We start from the raw sequence: 17,933 nt of genomic DNA, 5'->3' as shown, positions 1-17,933 counted from the left end.
ATGAATGGGGTTTGAGATAATTAGGGATTTAGGGTCAGGGGAAACAAAAATGAATGTATACGAGGGTAATCACTAATCTGAATTGGTATTATTGAATGTGTGTTGTGTTGTAAGGGTAATTTTGGTATTGCACTTAAATCGGCACTTAACAAGCCGGAAAATAAGAAAAACAATGCTCGGGATATAAATACGGTGGTAATTGGGGAATATACTGTGAATATTGGGGGTTATTTGTAAAAACGCAAATACGTAGTGGTAATTTGTAAAAATACGCAAATACATGGTGGTTATTTGTAATTTTTCCTTTCCTTAATACCACTAATTTGTGCGGTAAATGAAAAAATGAGCATTACGTGGCATTACGCCACCCCCAAAAGTACATACCTTATAAATACCGGACGAATTATCCGGAAAAGGCAAAAAAAAAAGACCACTATCGTTCACGTTCCACTTTCTACGTCGCTCTCAACTTGTTTCGCTCGATTCTCCCGTTTTCTTAAACCCTTGATAAACACGTAACTCATGCTCCTACAATCCTACGTGATACGCCGTCTCTAATCTCTCTCACAAACGCATCATCATCGTCATCGTTCCCCCTTTTCCCATTAAATTAGGGTTTACTTCTTCTAGGGTTTCAGCAATGTGGAACGGTGCAATCAACAACGACAACAATCCAATGGCGAACCTGCCGCCGCTAGCGCCACCGGGAACAACCTCTATTCTACCGCCACCGGCCGTACAACCGTCTTACACCGTGCTTCAGCCGCCTCCGACGCCGCAACAGCCGGAATCCGCTGCCGATGCTGAGGCGAGGCTCGAGGAGAAGGCGCGTAAGTGGATGCAGCTTAATTCGAAGCGATACGGCGATAAGCGTAAGTTTGGATTTGTTGAGACGCAGAAAGAGGATATGCCTCCTGAACATGTTCGTAAAATTATACGGTATGTTTACTCGCTAGTTATTTTGTTATGCACGCGAATTATTGTGTTGTTATGGAGTTAAAGTTGTTCGTTTTCTCGCGTATTGTTGTGTTGTTATGGAGCTTAATTCGTTATCTAGTATATTATTGTGTTGTTATGGAGTTTAGTTGTTCTTTTCCTTGTGAATTATTGTGTTTTTATGAAGTTCGCTTGTTCGTTTTTCTCACAAATTATTGTGTTGTTAGGGAGTTTTAGTTTTACTCGCAGAATTTCAGTGAGAGTTTTATTTCGCAGATTATTGTTTTGTTGCAGAATTTGTTGATCGTTTTCTCGCGAATTATCTTATTGTTATGGAGTTTTGTTGATCGATTTCTCTCAAATTATTCTGTTGTGAGTTTAGTACTTTAGTTGTTTGTTTTCTCGTGTTGTTATGGAGGTTAATTTAACTTGATTTGATGTATGCAGAATGAAAGGTTTTTTAGTAACAGTTTTGGTGTATGTTGTGAGTCGGAATGATATGTTTATTGAATGTAGGGAGAAATGTTTACTGAAAGTTGGAGAAATTATACAACGAGAAGTTTTATCCGCACTTTTGGATTAAAATATGCTAGGTTCCGCAATGGCTGTGCTCTGTAGAGTGGATTGGAATGAAAATCAGCATTAGGTGTGATAACTTGTGCTACTGAAGAACTATTTTTACTATAATATTGTTATATATTGTGTATTAGAATGATATTCAGCATTGTTTGTTGGAATAGGTTTTACTATAATATTGTTATATATTGTGTCAAAGAACGATAGATTCAGTTTTGTTTGTATTTTTGTTGCTGATTAATGTGCAGAGTTTTGATAGCTTAGGATCATTTTCATTAATGTAGGGAGATATGTCTCGTAAAGGTTGTAGAAATTGTATCTTGAGAAGGATTTTTAGCAGATTAGATTAAAAAAAGCTCGGTTCTGCACTTTCTGTGCTCTATGCAGTGTGTTGGTACTATTTTCAGTGTTATTTGTGGTAATATCTGCTGTTAAGAAACTGTATTTACTATAATTGTTACATTTTGTGTATTAGAATGATAGGTTACGGATTGGTGGTAGTGGTTAAGGCGGAATGATTCTCATTAATGTAAGGAGAAATGCCTATTTCCATTGGGGTGACAGTATTAACGGGAAAGTCGGGAAGGGTTATAAGCTCTTTAGATAAAAAAGAAATACGTGCTCTATTCGATGTATTGGAATGATCTTTAGCATTTTTGTGATAATGGTTCTAAATAATCATTGAGGTCTGGAGTGGTCGATCTTGCTGGTACAGTTTTATTGAACCTGGGGAGATTTTTACTGAAGTAGGAAGAAATAAAGAATTATAGTAGGACAAGGTTAACTAGGATGTTGTTCATGATAATTGAGGCTGGTTATCTGTTCAAGTTGTCGAACTTTGCTGAGCTTTATGAGTGCAGTTTATTCTTCCTCAAATCCCTTTCCTTTGGGTGAAACAAGTACCTGGTTAGGTTTATTTGGCTGTTGTTTGTGTTGGTGGTTAAAGGTGAAGTTGCTGATGGCTTCAGAGTGGATGTAGGCATGTTGCATTCTCAGTTATCTCCAGTGCAAGGAAGATACTCTGTTACTGTCAGAAAATTTATCATGAAAAGTATTAAGTTTGTAGCATCACTGCATCAGCACCTCACTCAAATAGTCTGTTAATGTTTTGTTTACTTAAAAGTAGATTTTTAGTGATAAAGCCATAGTTAGGTCATGGCTAGAAGCCGTCATAGCATTTTCATAGCTAGCTAGAGCAAAATTAACAACTAGAAATTCTGAATTCTGAAATTAAATGTATACTCTGATGTTGTGGCCTTTATAAGTTATTGTATTTGTATAGATTGTTTTTTATTTATTTTTGTTTAATATATGTTTCATAATGTTGTATTGAGCATTTTAAAACATTACGCAAGAAAGTTCCACATGCAGAATAGCCTCTTGAAGTTTACTCTTTCTTTCGTGGATTATTGTTTGCAGGGACCATGGAGACATGTCATCCAAGAAATATCGCCATGACAAACGGGTGTATTTAGGGGCTCTTAAATTTGTACCACACGCAGTTTACAAGCTCCTTGAAAACATGCCCATGCCTTGGGAACAGGTCCGTGACGTCAAGGTTCTGTATCACATTACTGGTGCAATTACGTTTGTAAATGAAATACCATGGGTTGTTGAACCCATATATCTGGCACAGTGGGGTACTATGTGGATAATGATGAGAAGAGAGAAGAGAGACCGTCGCCACTTTAAAAGAATGAGGTTCCCTCCTTTTGATGATGAGGAGCCTCCACTGGATTATGCTGATAATGTCTTGGATGTGGACCCCCTGGAGCCAATCCAACTTGAATTGGACGAAGAAGAAGACTCTGCTGTGCATGCGTGGTTTTATGATCATAAACCTTTGGTCAAAACAAAACTTATCAATGGGCCAAGTTATCGAAAATGGCATCTTTCTCTGCCAATCATGGCAACATTATATCGGTTCGCTGGCCAGTTGCTCTCTGATTTGGTAGACCAGAATTACTTTTATCTATTCGACATGGAATCTTTCTTCACAGCAAAGGCATTGAATATGTGCATACCTGGTATGTCGAAATTCTTTTTCTCCTAATATTTAATTAGTATTTGGTGGCACTCCACTTTATTTTGGAATTTTGGAAGTTTTTTTTTTCTTTTTTTTTTTCCCGCGGAGAATTCATGGACTATTATCATTATTTCTGTGTAGATAACTAGTGTGGATGGTTCTGCCATCCAAACATTTCAACGGTTATATATGATATCACATGCTTCATTGATGTTTTATATCGCATATAACTAGTAGTCTGAATTTTTGATCCCATATATTTATGAGATAAGTAGTTGTCTTTGTTACAACTTATGATACATGGAACAGTGTCATGTTTGCCTGCCCTGATTCTTATTTATTGTTTATATATGTTGTTCTGGATGATTTTATCTTGCTACTGTTTCTTAAGGAATTACTCGTGCTTAATTGCAGGAGGTCCAAAGTTTGAGCCTCTTTATCGTGATATGGAGAAAGGAGATGAGGACTGGAATGAGTTCAATGATATCAACAAGCTCATCATCAGATCACCTCTTCGAACAGAGTACAGAATAGCTTTTCCTCACCTTTACAACAATAGACCAAGAAAAGTAAGGCTTGGTGCTTACCACACGCCAATGATAATGTATATAAAAACTGAAGACCCAGATCTCCCAGCATTTTATTATGATCCCTTAATTCACCCAATAACTGCTGCTCAAAAGGATCGTCGTGAGAAGAAGGTTAATGAGGAGGATGACGATGGTGAATTCAAGCTTCCAGAAGGTGTAGAGCCACTGCTCATTGACACACAGCTATACACTGACACTACTGCAGCTGGGATTTCATTGTTGTATGCTCCAAGGCCATTTAATATGAGATCTGGTCGAACACGACGTGCTGAAGATATACCACTTGTCTCAGAGTGGTTCAAGGAGCACTGGTAACTTAGCCTTTCCCCATATGATTTCAGTTCCCATATTTACATTTAGTGATGAATATCCTCCTATTCGGAGATGAGTATTGTTTTTGTTTCCTGTTCTGATGCTTATTCACCCTGGTTATTTTGCAGCCCGCCGTCATACCCTGTCAAAGTGAGAGTCAGCTATCAAAAACTATTAAAGTGTTTTGTGCTGAACGAGCTGCATCATAGACCCCCTAAAGCTCAGAAGAAAAAACATCTTTTCAGATCTCTTGCAGCTACCAAGTTTTTCCAGAGTACTGAACTTGATTGGGTTGAAGCTGGTCTTCAGGTCTGCAGGCAAGGGTACAATATGCTGAATCTTTTGATACATAGAAAAAATCTGAACTATCTGCATCTTGATTATAATTTCAATTTGAAACCTGTCAAGACGCTGACTACCAAGGAGCGTAAGAAATCTCGTTTTGGAAATGCTTTTCATCTTTGCCGTGAGATTCTGCGTTTGACAAAGCTTGTAGTGGATGCCAATGTTCAATTTCGCTTGGGCAATGTGGATGCGTTCCAACTGGCTGATGGCTTGCAATATATATTCTCACACGTGGGACAGCTGACCGGAATGTATAGGTACAAGTATAGGCTCATGAGACAGATCCGCATGTGCAAGGACTTGAAGCACTTGATTTATTATCGCTTCAATACTGGGCCGGTTGGGAAGGGACCTGGATGTGGTTTCTGGGCACCTATGTGGAGGGTGTGGCTTTTCTTCCTTCGTGGTATAGTACCGTTGCTGGAGAGGTGGTTGGGAAATCTGCTTGCAAGGCAGTTTGAGGGTCGCCATTCCAAAGGTGTGGCAAAGACTGTTACTAAGCAACGTGTTGAAAGTCACTTTGACTTGGAGCTTCGAGCTGCGGTTATGCATGATGTTCTTGATGCAATGCCGGAGGGTATTAAGCAAAACAAGGCAAGAGTTATATTGCAACATCTGAGTGAAGCTTGGCGTTGTTGGAAAGCAAACATCCCTTGGAAGGTCCCGGGTCTTCCTGTTCCAATAGAAAATATGATCCTTCGTTATGTCAAGTCAAAGGCAGATTGGTGGACAAATGTTGCCCATTATAACCGTGAACGCATCAGAAGAGGAGCTACAGTTGACAAGACAGTTTGTCGTAAAAATCTTGGACGGTTGACTCGCTTGTGGCTGAAGGCAGAGCAAGAGCGCCAGCACAATTATCTGAAGGATGGGCCATATGTTACACCAGAAGAAGCTGTGGCTATTTACACGACCACTGTACATTGGTTAGAGTCGAGAAAGTTCTCTCCAATTCCTTTTCCTCCTTTGTCATACAAGCATGACACCAAATTGCTTATCCTTGCTTTGGAGAGGTTGAAGGAATCATATAGTGCTGCTGTTAGATTGAATCAACAGCAGAGAGAAGAGTTGGGTCTTATCGAGCAGGCTTATGATAACCCACATGAGGCTTTATCGAGAATCAAACGTCATCTGCTCACTCAGCGTGCCTTTAAAGAAGTTGGCATTGAGTTCATGGATCTGTATAGTTACCTCATTCCTGTTTATGAGATTGAACCTCTTGAGAAGATTACCGATGCTTATCTTGATCAATATTTGTGGTATGAAGGGGATAAGAGGCACCTGTTTCCAAACTGGGTTAAGCCTGCTGATACGGAACCACCTCCTCTCCTGGTTTATAAATGGTGCCAAGGTATCAATAACTTGCAGAGCATATGGGACACAAGTGAGGGTCAGTGCGTGGTTATGCTGCAGACAAAATTTGAGAAGTTCTTTGAAAAGATCGATTTGACAATGTTGAATAGACTCTTGCGGTTGATTCTTGACCACAATATTGCTGATTATGTTACTGCAAAGAATAATGTGGTTTTGTCATACAAGGATATGAGTCACATAAACTCGTATGGGCTAATACGTGGACTTCAGTTTGCATCCTTTGTAGTACAGTATTATGGTATTGTGTTGGACCTTCTTCTCTTGGGCTTAACACGTGCCAGTGAACTTGCTGGACCACCTCAGATGCCAAATGAGTTCATGACTTACTGGGATACAAAGGTGGAAACCAGGCATCCCATCAGATTGTATTCTCGTTATATTGACAAGGTGCACATTTTATTCCGCTTCACTCATGAAGAAGCACGGGATCTTATCCAGCGATATCTTACTGAGCACCCTGATCCTAATAACGAGAATATGGTTGGATACAACAACAAAAAGTGCTGGCCACGAGATGCTCGCATGAGGCTCATGAAGCATGATGTTAACCTAGGGAGAAGTGTTTTCTGGGATATGAAGAATCGCCTCCCACGAAGTATTACCACCTTAGAGTGGGAGAATGGCTTTGTGTCTGTCTATAGTAAGGATAATCCTAACTTGCTTTTCAGTATGTCGGGGTTTGAAGTACGGATATTGCCCAAGATTAGAATGACGCAAGAGGCTTTTAGCAACACTAAAGATGGCGTTTGGAACTTGCAGAATGAGCAGACCAAGGAGCGTACTTCTGTTGCGTTCTTGAGGGTTGATGATGAACACATGAAAGTGTTTGAAAATCGTGTCAGACAAATTCTTATGTCGTCAGGTTCTACTACATTCACGAAGATAGTAAACAAGTGGAACACTGCCCTGATTAGCCTAATGACATACTTTCGTGAAGCAACTGTACATACTCAGGAGCTGTTAGACCTGCTAGTTAAGTGTGAAAACAAGATCCAGACTCGTGTAAAGATAGGATTGAACTCAAAAATGCCTAGCAGGTTTCCGCCTGTCATTTTCTACACACCAAAGGAAATTGGTGGTCTTGGAATGCTTTCTATGGGTCACATCTTGATTCCACAAAGTGATCTTCGATACAGTAAACAGACTGATGTTGGTGTGACCCACTTCAGAAGTGGGATGAGCCATGAAGAGGACCAGCTGATTCCAAATCTTTATCGCTACATACAACCTTGGGAAAGTGAGTTCATTGATTCTCAGAGAGTTTGGGCTGAGTATGCACTGAAGAGGCAGGAAGCCCAGTCACAGAATAGGCGTCTAACTCTGGAGGATCTGGAAGATTCCTGGGATCGTGGGATACCTAGAATCAATACTTTGTTCCAGAAGGACCGTCACACTTTGGCCTATGACAAAGGATGGAGAGTCCGCACAGATTTTAAGCAATATCAAGTTTTGAAGCAAAATCCTTTCTGGTGGACTCATCAACGCCATGATGGAAAACTTTGGAACTTGAATAATTATAGAACTGATGTCATTCAGGCATTAGGAGGAGTTGAAGGAATTTTGGAGCACACACTATTCAAAGGTACATATTTCCCTACATGGGAGGGTCTCTTCTGGGAGAAGGCTTCAGGTTTTGAGGAATCGATGAAGTACAAAAAATTGACAAATGCACAGAGATCCGGGTTAAACCAGATTCCCAATCGTAGATTTACTCTATGGTGGTCTCCTACGATCAATCGAGCCAATGTCTATGTGGGTTTCCAGGTGCAGCTTGATCTAACTGGAATATTTATGCACGGAAAGATTCCTACGTTGAAGATTTCTTTGATTCAGATATTCCGTGCACATTTATGGCAAAAGGTCCATGAAAGTGTTGTCATGGATCTTTGTCAAGTTTTGGATCAGGAGTTGGATGCATTGGAGATCGAAACAGTCCAAAAGGAGACTATACATCCTCGAAAGAGTTACAAAATGAACAGTTCATGTGCAGACATACTTCTCTTTGCTGCTCATAGGTGGCCTATGTCAAAACCTAGTCTTGTGGCTGAGACAACGGATGTGTTCGACCAGAAGGCAAGCAATAAATATTGGATCGATGTGCAGCTTCGTTGGGGGGATTATGATTCTCATGATATTGAGCGTTACACTCGAGCCAAATTTTTGGATTACACAACCGATAACATGTCTATCTATCCGTCTCCTACAGGAGTAATGATAGGGCTGGATCTGGCGTACAATTTGCATTCTGCTTTTGGTAACTGGTTTCCTGGTTCAAAACCGTTGCTTGCGCAAGCAATGAATAAGATCATGAAGGTGCATTTCCTCACATTTTTTTTCAAGCTTATCTTTTCTATTCTTGTTTTTCTGACTTCTTTTTATTGTGCAGTCAAATCCGGCACTTTATGTTTTGAGAGAGCGTATAAGGAAAGGTTTGCAGCTGTATTCTTCTGAACCCACTGAGCCATATCTGTCATCTCAAAACTATGGTGAGATATTCAGCAACCAGATCATATGGTTCGTCGACGATACTAATGTCTATCGTGTTACAATTCACAAAACATTTGAAGGAAATCTAACCACCAAGCCCATTAATGGTGCTATTTTCATATTTAATCCTCGGACTGGACAGCTCTTTTTGAAGGTATGCTGTTTTTCTTGGTTATCAATTTGTCATGTGTTTTTTTTTGTTTACTATTTGCAGGCTGCAAAATAGTGGTTTTCTCTTCGCATTTTAATCTGAAGTTAATTTTATCTTGATTTTAACAGGTTATTCACACTACTGTATGGGCGGGGCAAAAGCGTCTGGGTCAGTTGGCCAAGTGGAAAACAGCTGAAGAAGTAGCTGCGCTAGTGCGGTCATTACCTGTTGAGGAACAACCAAAGCAAATTATTGTGACACGTAAAGGAATGTTGGATCCTTTGGAAGTTCACTTGCTTGATTTCCCAAACATAGTTATAAAAGGAAGTGAACTGCAACTTCCTTTCCAGGCCTGCTTAAAGATTGAGAAATTTGGTGACCTAATTCTGAAGGCCACAGAGCCACAGATGGTTTTGTTTAACATATATGATGACTGGTTGAGGAGTATATCTTCTTATACGGCGTTCTCTCGGCTAATCCTCATCCTCCGATCACTTCATGTTAACAATGAAAAGGCCAAGATGTTACTGAAGCCTGACATAACTGTTGTCACTGAACCACATCACATATGGCCTTCTCTCACTGATGATCAATGGATGAAGGTAATTTTTTTATTTGGTTTACGTGTCCTTTACTAATCTTCCTGTCTTCCTTTGATGTGAGTCTTCCCGTGTGGTCTTTTCTTTGTTGGGCTATACAGTAGCTGGCTCTTTATTAGTGTTAGGGTGCCCAAGTAAGGTACTCGATGCCCTTCTATGATATTACTCGTTTTGACCTGCCAATTGTTTAGTATCTCTTTGGCCTGTCCTATCCTGTAATTTACATCTTCCTTTCTGGCATGGTCTGTGAGGTGGAGAGAGTATAATATTGTGTAGCCAACTTGCATGTGTTGACATAAAAAACCAATCCAAATGCAAATAAAAGCTCTTGGCGGGTAGCGAGGGAATATATTACAAAAACTACTGATGCTATTTAAGGAGCCAGCTGTTGTTTTGGGGCCTGTTTTCTTTCGTTCACTACCTGAAACGTTAACTGAGGTCATTCTCTGCAGGTTGAGGTTGCCCTGAGAGACCTTATACTTTCTGACTATGCCAAGAAGAACAACGTGAACACGTCTGCCTTGACGCAGTCTGAGATTCGTGATATCATTCTTGGAGCTGAGATAACTCCCCCATCTCTGCAGAGACAGCAAATTGCTGAGATTGATGATCAGGTGAGTTGAAAACTAGGATTTTAGGATTTTTTTTTTTATTCTTTTTTTTTTCCCGATGATTTTCTTAATTTCCTCGTGCTACATCATAGCTAAAAATGTCCTTTTACCTCTGTATCCAGGCAAAGGCAGCTAGTCAATTAACTGCTGTCACAACAAAAACGACAAATGTGCATGGTGATGGTATGATCACCACCACCACAAGTCCTTATGAGCAGGAAAAGTTTAGCTCAAAGACTGATTGGCGTGTCAGAGCTATATCTGCTACAAATCTTTACTTGCGTGTAAATCATATCTACGTTAACTCAGAGGACATCAAGGTTAGCATACTCTTGGCTATCGGTGTTACTATCTCCTACCCCGTCCCATTTATGTTGTTCCTCTGTGTCATTAGTCAATGAGTGTCTACTTCGACAAATATTTTCAATTATACAACTTTTAAAAAACGACAAAATGAAAATAGTTTGTTTGATGATGGAGTATCAAATCTGACAATTCAGATTCTGTCTTTACATATATTTGATGGTGAAAAATTCGAATTGTTGACCACTGAAAGTTAAATGAGACATCAAATTGGGATGGACGTATTTTTCTATTTGTTGGTTTGCTGCCACTTTACTGGACGTTTAATGAATATTTATTTATATCTGTTCAGGAAACGGGATACACTTACATTATGCCAAAGAACATTCTAAAGAAGTTCATCTGTATAGCAGATTTACGAACACAGATTGCAGGATACTTATATGGCATTAGTCCGCCAGACAATCCTCAGGTCAAAGAGATTCGCTGTATTGCGATGCCACCACAGTTGGGAAATCACCAGCAGGTGAATCTGCCGTTGCAGCTTCCAGAGCATGATTTCCTGAATGATTTGGAACCTTTAGGGTGGATGCATACACAGCCAAATGAGCTTTCTCAGCTATCGCCACAGGTGCTTTCTCGAGTTCTTCTCATTTCTCACTTGGTATTCCTGATATTTCCAAATGTTTTCATCCTGCTTCTATTTCTTCAATCAGTTAGTATGAGTCTCCTGTTTTGTCAATCATTGAGCAAAATAGTTTTGTGGGAGTCTGTTTCATCTTAATACCCACCCACATACTCATTGAGGATTTGTGTTTTTCAATATCTGATATTATTGATCCTGAATTGTAGGATGTAACAAGTCATGCTCGCATCTTGGAGAACAACAAACAGTGGGATGGAGAGAAATGCATTATCCTAACATGCAGTTTCACCCCAGGTTCATGTTCATTAACTGCATACAAGCTTACTCCATCTGGTTATGAATGGGCTCGTGCTCAAAAGGATACTGGGAGCAGCCTTCACGGGTATCTTCCGACTCACTCTGAGAAGGTTCAGATGCTTCTCAGTGATCGGTTCCTTGGGTTCTACATGGTAAATATCTTTAACCCATCCTATTTTTTAATTTTCTTAGTAATCTATAGTTGCGAAACACAAGAAAATGGCATGAAGCCATGAAGCCAATGATCAAGCTCATATGAAGGCTAAATCAAAGAATTCGACAATATTTAACAAATAAATCCTCTTCTGCAACAACCAGAATTAAAACAAATACAATATCAAGGACTTAAAGCACCAAAATTCGTTCGACAGTCAACTTAATCAGTCATTTCTTTCATTTCAGGTTCCTGATAGTAGTCCGTGGAATTACAACTTCATGGGTGCCAAGCATTCAACGAACCTGAAATACGGGGTCAAGCTTGGGACGCCCAAGGAGTACTACCATGAGGAGCACCGACCCACTCACTACCTCGAGTTCATCAAAATGGAGGAGGGAGAGACTGTTGAGGTTGAAAGAGAAGATAAGTTCACTTGAATTTCGGCACACACTATTTGGAGCTCTGATACTATTTGTAGCAGGAAGTGTGAACCCTTGTGCATATCCGTCGTACAAATTAGCTTGCTAGGAATGATGTCCGCTTGTACATATTCGCCACTAAATGCTACTGGAAGGGTATTGAATTTAGTACATATTCGCCAAAATCGGAATTGCTAACTTGCTAAGTTCGTCGGCTATAGTTTTGCTATTTTGGTCACGACTCGGTAATGGTATGGTTGTTATCAACTCTTGCTGTAAGGTGTTAGGTCATCCCAGCTTGAACTTAATTGGCACGAATTTTTTTTTGGAGGAAATGAAATTAGAATCTTCGATGAAAGTTACTTATTGAGATTTTACGGTATGGGAATGGAGGTGGAAACTCCATTTCAAATGATTTTCCATGGATTTTTTGTCAAAAAGTACCTAATATTTAGGTCACTTTGCGCGCAGTTACCAAACATTATTTTTTTTTGCTCAAAGGTACCTAAAGTTTATATATCCTTTGTTAACAAGTACTCCCTCCGGCTTGCTGTTTTCTTCCCATTTTATTATAATACTCCTCACATATATTAGAGAAACGGAAAGAAAAATAAACGCCAGAGGGAGTACCAACTAACGTTTTTCGTTAAAAAAAAAAAGTCAAAATTCGTCTTGACTTAACAAAAACCATGTTTTTTCATTCAAATCGTATTATTGCACTTCATTTAAGATCATGAAGGAGATAAAGTGGTCGGAATAGGAGATGAAGCGGGGAGAAAAGGTGGTGAGGTGGGGGAGTAAATATATTAAACATGATTAGAGATGAGATAAATACGTTAAATTATATGATTATTAATAGTTTTTTAAGAAAGGGATTAAGGAGAGAAACAAACAAATTCAGGTTTTTCGTCTAGTCAAGCCTTAAAGTTGAGTTTTTTTAACAGAAATTGTCTATTGGTACTTCTTAGCAAGTGAATTATAAACTTAAGGTACCTTTGGGCAAAAAAAATAATGTTAGATACTTCCATAGAAAGTGACCTAAATGTTAGGTACCCTTCTGACAAAAAACCCGATTTTCCATACATTAGCATTCACATCAATGGACCTCATATTTTCTCGCTCTTTTTCAAATTCATTCACGTCATTTTCCACTATTTTATCAATTATTCTCCCCATTTTACTAATAAGTCTTGTATTAATGGGGTTCCTCAACAAAAAAAATTATCTACTAATATTCCATGTCCCAACTGTCACGTGGTTGTTTTTCATTGGTTTTTCAATTTGGTAAGGTTCTCTAAAACTGGGTAAATTATACCATGCACCCATGAGTATGGTGTATGGTAGTCCCTTTTCTTAATTTTTTTCTTATAATAAATAAATTATAAATTTAGTAAATTAGAAAATAATAAAAAAATATATTATTATTCATAATTTTTATTCCTCTACAAATTGAGGTCATATTTGATATATTTTGTTATTTATTTTATTTTTCCTCACATATTCACATAACGTAATTGACATATTCATATCATATCACATAATTTTTTTCCCTTAAATTATTTTGTATTATGCGATTTTGGTATGAAATTAAACGTTCATGATTATCGTTCAATATATTTGAACAAATAAAGTCATATTCACTAAACTATAAATGTCATATTCACTAAAGTGAAAGGGAATATAATAGAATCATCAGATGAATATCACACCCTATAATACATATTCATCAAACTACACTGTCATATTCACTAAACTGAAAGTGAATATGATAGTGTCTTATTGTAAATATCGCACTTTAAAGCACATATTCATTAAACAATATTGTCATATTCACTAAACTTAAAATGAATATAATAGTATCATATCGTGAATGTAACAGTACGTAACACTTAAACTGAATATGACCATCGTAACTTTTCTTAAAAATGGAAGTTAATTTTTGTTTTAAAATTTTAAAAGAAAAAAAAAAGTAAAAGAAGAAAAAAAAAAGAAAAAAAAAAAAGGAGGAAGTTGAGGATGAGTGGGGGGTTGAAGGGAGCATGTATCTACCCACCTTATCTACCCACCTTATTATAAAGGGTTATTTAATAAAAATACTCTGAACTATGACGGTCCTTCTCAAAATACTATCATCTTTGTTTTAACCACCAATATACCCAACTATTACCCACATTTGCTTTGAATAGAATTAGTGTATTATTAACTTGTTGTAGCAGGTTAATTTGCTTAGGCACAATTTTTTTTTTCATACGCCATCTCCCTCCTTCCCCCTGCTACTTCATCTTCTTCCTGGAACATTTTTATTTTCAAGTATTGTCTCTCCCCTCCATTTCAACCGAAATTCATTGCTCCTTCCTCCTCCTTTTTAATTTTTTCTCTCCCCTCCATTGTTCCTCTAATAAAGTCCCACCATTTCCTTCATCAATTCATGTCGATCTAAAACTAAAACGGATGTATTGTGCAAGCATAATATATAAGAAGTTATGAGGACTCAAAGAAAGGCCCACGGGTTGGAAAGGAGTTTTATATGTGTATTTATTGCCTATAAATTCAATTATTTTATCTAATTTCATTATATTGTTTGTCTAAAATCAGATCTGTAAAAGTTAATTTTTGTTGCCTTTCGATGATAATGGAGAATGGATGTGGGTTTTTCCATTTGGAGGAGGAAATGCAAGTGTGAACTGACAACGAATAATGACTCAAGTAGAATTGAGAATGAAAACAAGTATTATGAAACAAAATTGAAGAAATGAAAAATTGATTTGGAGGTGATTGTGTAGAAATAAATTGGAGCATTGTGAGAAATGTAACTTTACATATGTCATTGTGCGAAAATAAATAGGATCAACAATGGCGTTTTGAGGGGATAAAACAAGAGTAATAGAAGATGAATTTAGGAACGGATAAATGAGAAAAAAAAGGGTGAGTTTCAGGAATGGTGTCTTGGAGAAGATTCAGGAGTAACAAAGAAGAAGGTGAAAAGTTAAGAGAGAAGAGGTAAAAAGATTAAAACAAAAGGAGGTTAAAAGAGTAACAAAAAAAATGACCTGCTTATTAGGTCACCGGTCACACTATTGTAATATAAGGGAATATGGGTAATAGTTGGGTATATTCGTAGTTAAAACAAAGATTGAAGTATTTTGAGAAGGACCGTCATAGTTTAGAGTATTCCCATTAAATAATCCTATTATAAATATCCCTTAGCAAGTTTACTGTTCAAATGAACAGTACTACACGACGTCGTTTTTGCGCTTACACTTTTTTTTTTTTCCTTTTTTTTCTTCACTTTTTGTTTCCCTCTTCGATATTCCCCACCCACACAAATACACAATCCCTTACCTTTCTCTCTGTCTTTCCTTTTCTCTCTCAACACCTAGAAAATCATGCCCCATTTCCTGCAAATCTTTAATTTTCAACTTCATCTCTTTGCCTTTTCTCTGGTTTTTTCACAGTCACACCTTTGTTTTCTCTCCTTTCTCTGGTTTTCTGCAAATTTTAATGTCAGCGATGGACTTAGCACCAGGCGTCGACTCGACTCGAAAGGTTAATCCTCATTGTTTGATCTTAGTTTATTTATGTTGTTTGACCTTGATCTTATTGAGCTTAGTATCTTGTGTATTAGCTTAGATTGTGGTTAGAGATTGATTTTCGATCAGTTTTGAGAGTTGTAACTGTTTTCATTTGGATATTGTATCATTGAGTAACCTTTATCAATTACATGTGATTGATTATTGCAGGTGGTGAATTTACATGTTCAAATGTAATTAATTGTTGCCGATGATGAATTTACGTCTTCAAAGCAGGATATCTTCCATCACAACAAAGTAAGGCATGCATTACCTTTGATCGGTTAGCTTTTTGTTGTTAAAGTGCCATGTACTGCTGTTTAATTTGATGCTCTTTCCAATATCTCATGCTTACTATCGATATTGTTAATAGTGTAGATGCTGAACATCATGTGTTTTTTCTCTACATGACTTGATTTCTGGATAATGGACTTAACAAATCAATGTGAACAATTAAATTATAAAGGAGCTTTAAGTTCACAATCTGGTTCTAGGATAGTAAGCTCACCATAAAACTGATTTCGTAGTAATTATTGTAAGATTTGTTCCGTACATCTGGATTGAGCTATCTACCAAATGTATGAATTATAAAGAAAGTCTTAGAATTACTCGTGTGTTGAATGTTGTATCGGCTTTTATGAAAATAAGTACTCCTAATCAGCGACCATATAAAAAAGGTCACCCTACTCGGGAGTCCTCATACTAACTGTGGAATATGTAAACAAATAGTTGGGACGGAGGGAGTACTAAATAAATCACTTCTGACTTGTATTTGGCCTCAAATCCGACTTGTGATGACATTCGACTTAAGCTGTTGCTATAATCAAATTTTTTTATCTTTACTTCTATCGGGTCAAGCCCCAGTGGTGGAAGCAGTTATTTACTTTATGTATTTATGGAGGGATATCTTGTGCTTGAATTCTTTCTGATCATTAACTTCATGCCATGTTTATTTTATATTCTGCATTGTGCTTTAGTTGCTGGTTAGACATACTTACGAGAATCTTTCATTTGGCCTCTAGAAACATATAAGTTGGTGGCTAGACTTGGAAAGTAGATCTATAAATCTAAGGGGGAAAAGAAAATGGAACAAGCTATTGATTAGGATACGATGAGTTGGTCCTTGGATTTCTGAGTTAAGATTTCCTGTTGGTGTCTGAATCTTATATATTTTCATGTCGTCGTGCTACTGTCGGCTTCTTGCAGTTCTTTTCATGTACAATTACAGTACCATTAAGTTCAACTCTGTTGTTCATTCATCTTTTAGGGAGGAAATTTCCTTGACTCCATTTGACCATGACATCGTCGTAAATATGATAATAGGACACATAAGTAATACTAATATTGTTGGGGCTCAAACGAGTGAAAGATGGTTAGTCATCCAATAGTTATTGATTTTAGCTTTGTTTTGGTAAACTTTAGGTCAGTTTTATTCACTTTCACTTATATCTATTCAAAATAACAGTCTAACCTTGCAACTAACAAGGAAAAAAAAGGTGATTTCTCTTTTTCATTTGGTGGATTTCACACTTTCATTTGATGCTTCCTCTGTGCTATTATTTATACATACTAACTGTTCCGTTGTCAATTGTCTATCCCAATCCATGATTCAGCACCGATAAGGACTAAAGAGTCCACTGCATATCCACCATTAAGTGTCTATCTCCGGGGACGCATGAACTATGAATCTTAATAGCTGAATAGGAAAAGTGATTTTTTGGATGTTGTTTACAACTTTTATCGAAATCATCTGTATTCCTTAATTTGGCTTTGAATATACATTCGAGTAATGTAGGTCGTGTTCAAGATATTTGATTCTATCTGTGTTAAATCTCATAGGATTATGGCCTGTACGGAGAACAAAATCTTGTGGTTTGTAGTGGTTGTTTTGCTAACGGTCAAATATTTCTTTCACGTATGTGAATAGCTCTTACTCATTCAAATGACATTTTGTATTTGTTTTAGGCAGAAGCAGCCCAGTATGGGGTATTGCGAGAAGGATCCTTAGTTCAGAAAGCTCCTCTTGACCAGGTAATTTATTGTTTGTCAGTCCTAAGAGTAATTTAATCTAAGACACTTTACCTAGAGATTAAAGTGCAATCTGAGCTACTTATTTTTTATACGGTCGCTTATTAGGACTTGGGAGTTCCTGTGTGATAGCAATACAGCCTCGGTTTTTGCTTTCGTATCTGATGGTATCAGATGATTGATTGCCTTTTTTTTTTTTATATATAGTTGGAAGCGAAGAAAATGCAAGGAACTTGATGGGAACAAACGCCCTACTTGTAAAGTTACTGGTGTATCTAATCCTCTAGGGTCAATTGTTAGGGATTATGTATAATACATGTTTTGGGTTTATACTCTTAATTTTGTGCTTAAAATTTTAGTTGTTAAATAATGGATGATTATTATTATATACTGTGGTAATTTTATGTTGGCTTAGATTAAAAATATTTTTTCTTGGTGATAAACTTTGTTCGGTATAGGATTTTTGCCTTGTATTCGAGTCTACAAATATATTTAGTTGAACTGACC

At 37.5% G+C, this 17,933-nt stretch overlaps 1 protein-coding gene and 1 long non-coding RNA gene across 3 annotated transcripts; both read left to right on the top strand.

Annotated features, from left to right (window-relative positions):
* Positions 1 to 445: 445 nt before the first annotated feature.
* Positions 446 to 12,097, top strand: LOC141648096 (pre-mRNA-processing-splicing factor 8A-like). Of its 2 annotated transcripts, XR_012545930.1 has the most exons (12): positions 478 to 939; positions 2,932 to 3,539; positions 3,953 to 4,439; positions 4,569 to 8,472; positions 8,546 to 8,800; positions 8,926 to 9,399; positions 9,849 to 10,010; positions 10,130 to 10,327; positions 10,663 to 10,941; positions 11,163 to 11,405; positions 11,656 to 11,953; positions 11,999 to 12,097. XR_012545930.1 is itself a non-coding variant. In XM_074456560.1 (11 exons), exons 1-11 carry the CDS (start codon positions 641 to 643, stop codon positions 11,845 to 11,847), a joined length of 7,101 nt encoding a protein of 2,366 aa, XP_074312661.1. In that variant the 5' UTR covers positions 446 to 640; the 3' UTR covers positions 11,848 to 12,097. The 2 variants fall into 2 exon arrangements, 1 of the variants encoding a protein (XP_074312661.1); XM_074456560.1 differs by having other exon boundaries at positions 446 to 939; positions 11,656 to 12,097.
* A 2,937-nt stretch (positions 12,098 to 15,034) lies between these two features.
* Positions 15,035 to 17,933, top strand: LOC141646317 (uncharacterized). Its single transcript, XR_012545501.1, has 4 exons — positions 15,035 to 15,375; positions 15,570 to 15,656; positions 17,364 to 17,429; positions 17,634 to 17,933. It is a non-coding gene; the product is annotated as an uncharacterized LOC141646317 (long non-coding RNA).

The sequence above is a fragment of the Silene latifolia genome, chromosome 3 (genome assembly GCF_048544455.1).
Source record: "Silene latifolia isolate original U9 population chromosome 3, ASM4854445v1, whole genome shotgun sequence".
Classification (NCBI taxonomy): Eukaryota; Viridiplantae; Streptophyta; class Magnoliopsida; order Caryophyllales; family Caryophyllaceae; genus Silene; species Silene latifolia.
The sequence above is the reverse complement of the archived record's forward strand: the minus strand, read 5'-3'. Positions and strand labels throughout refer to the sequence as shown.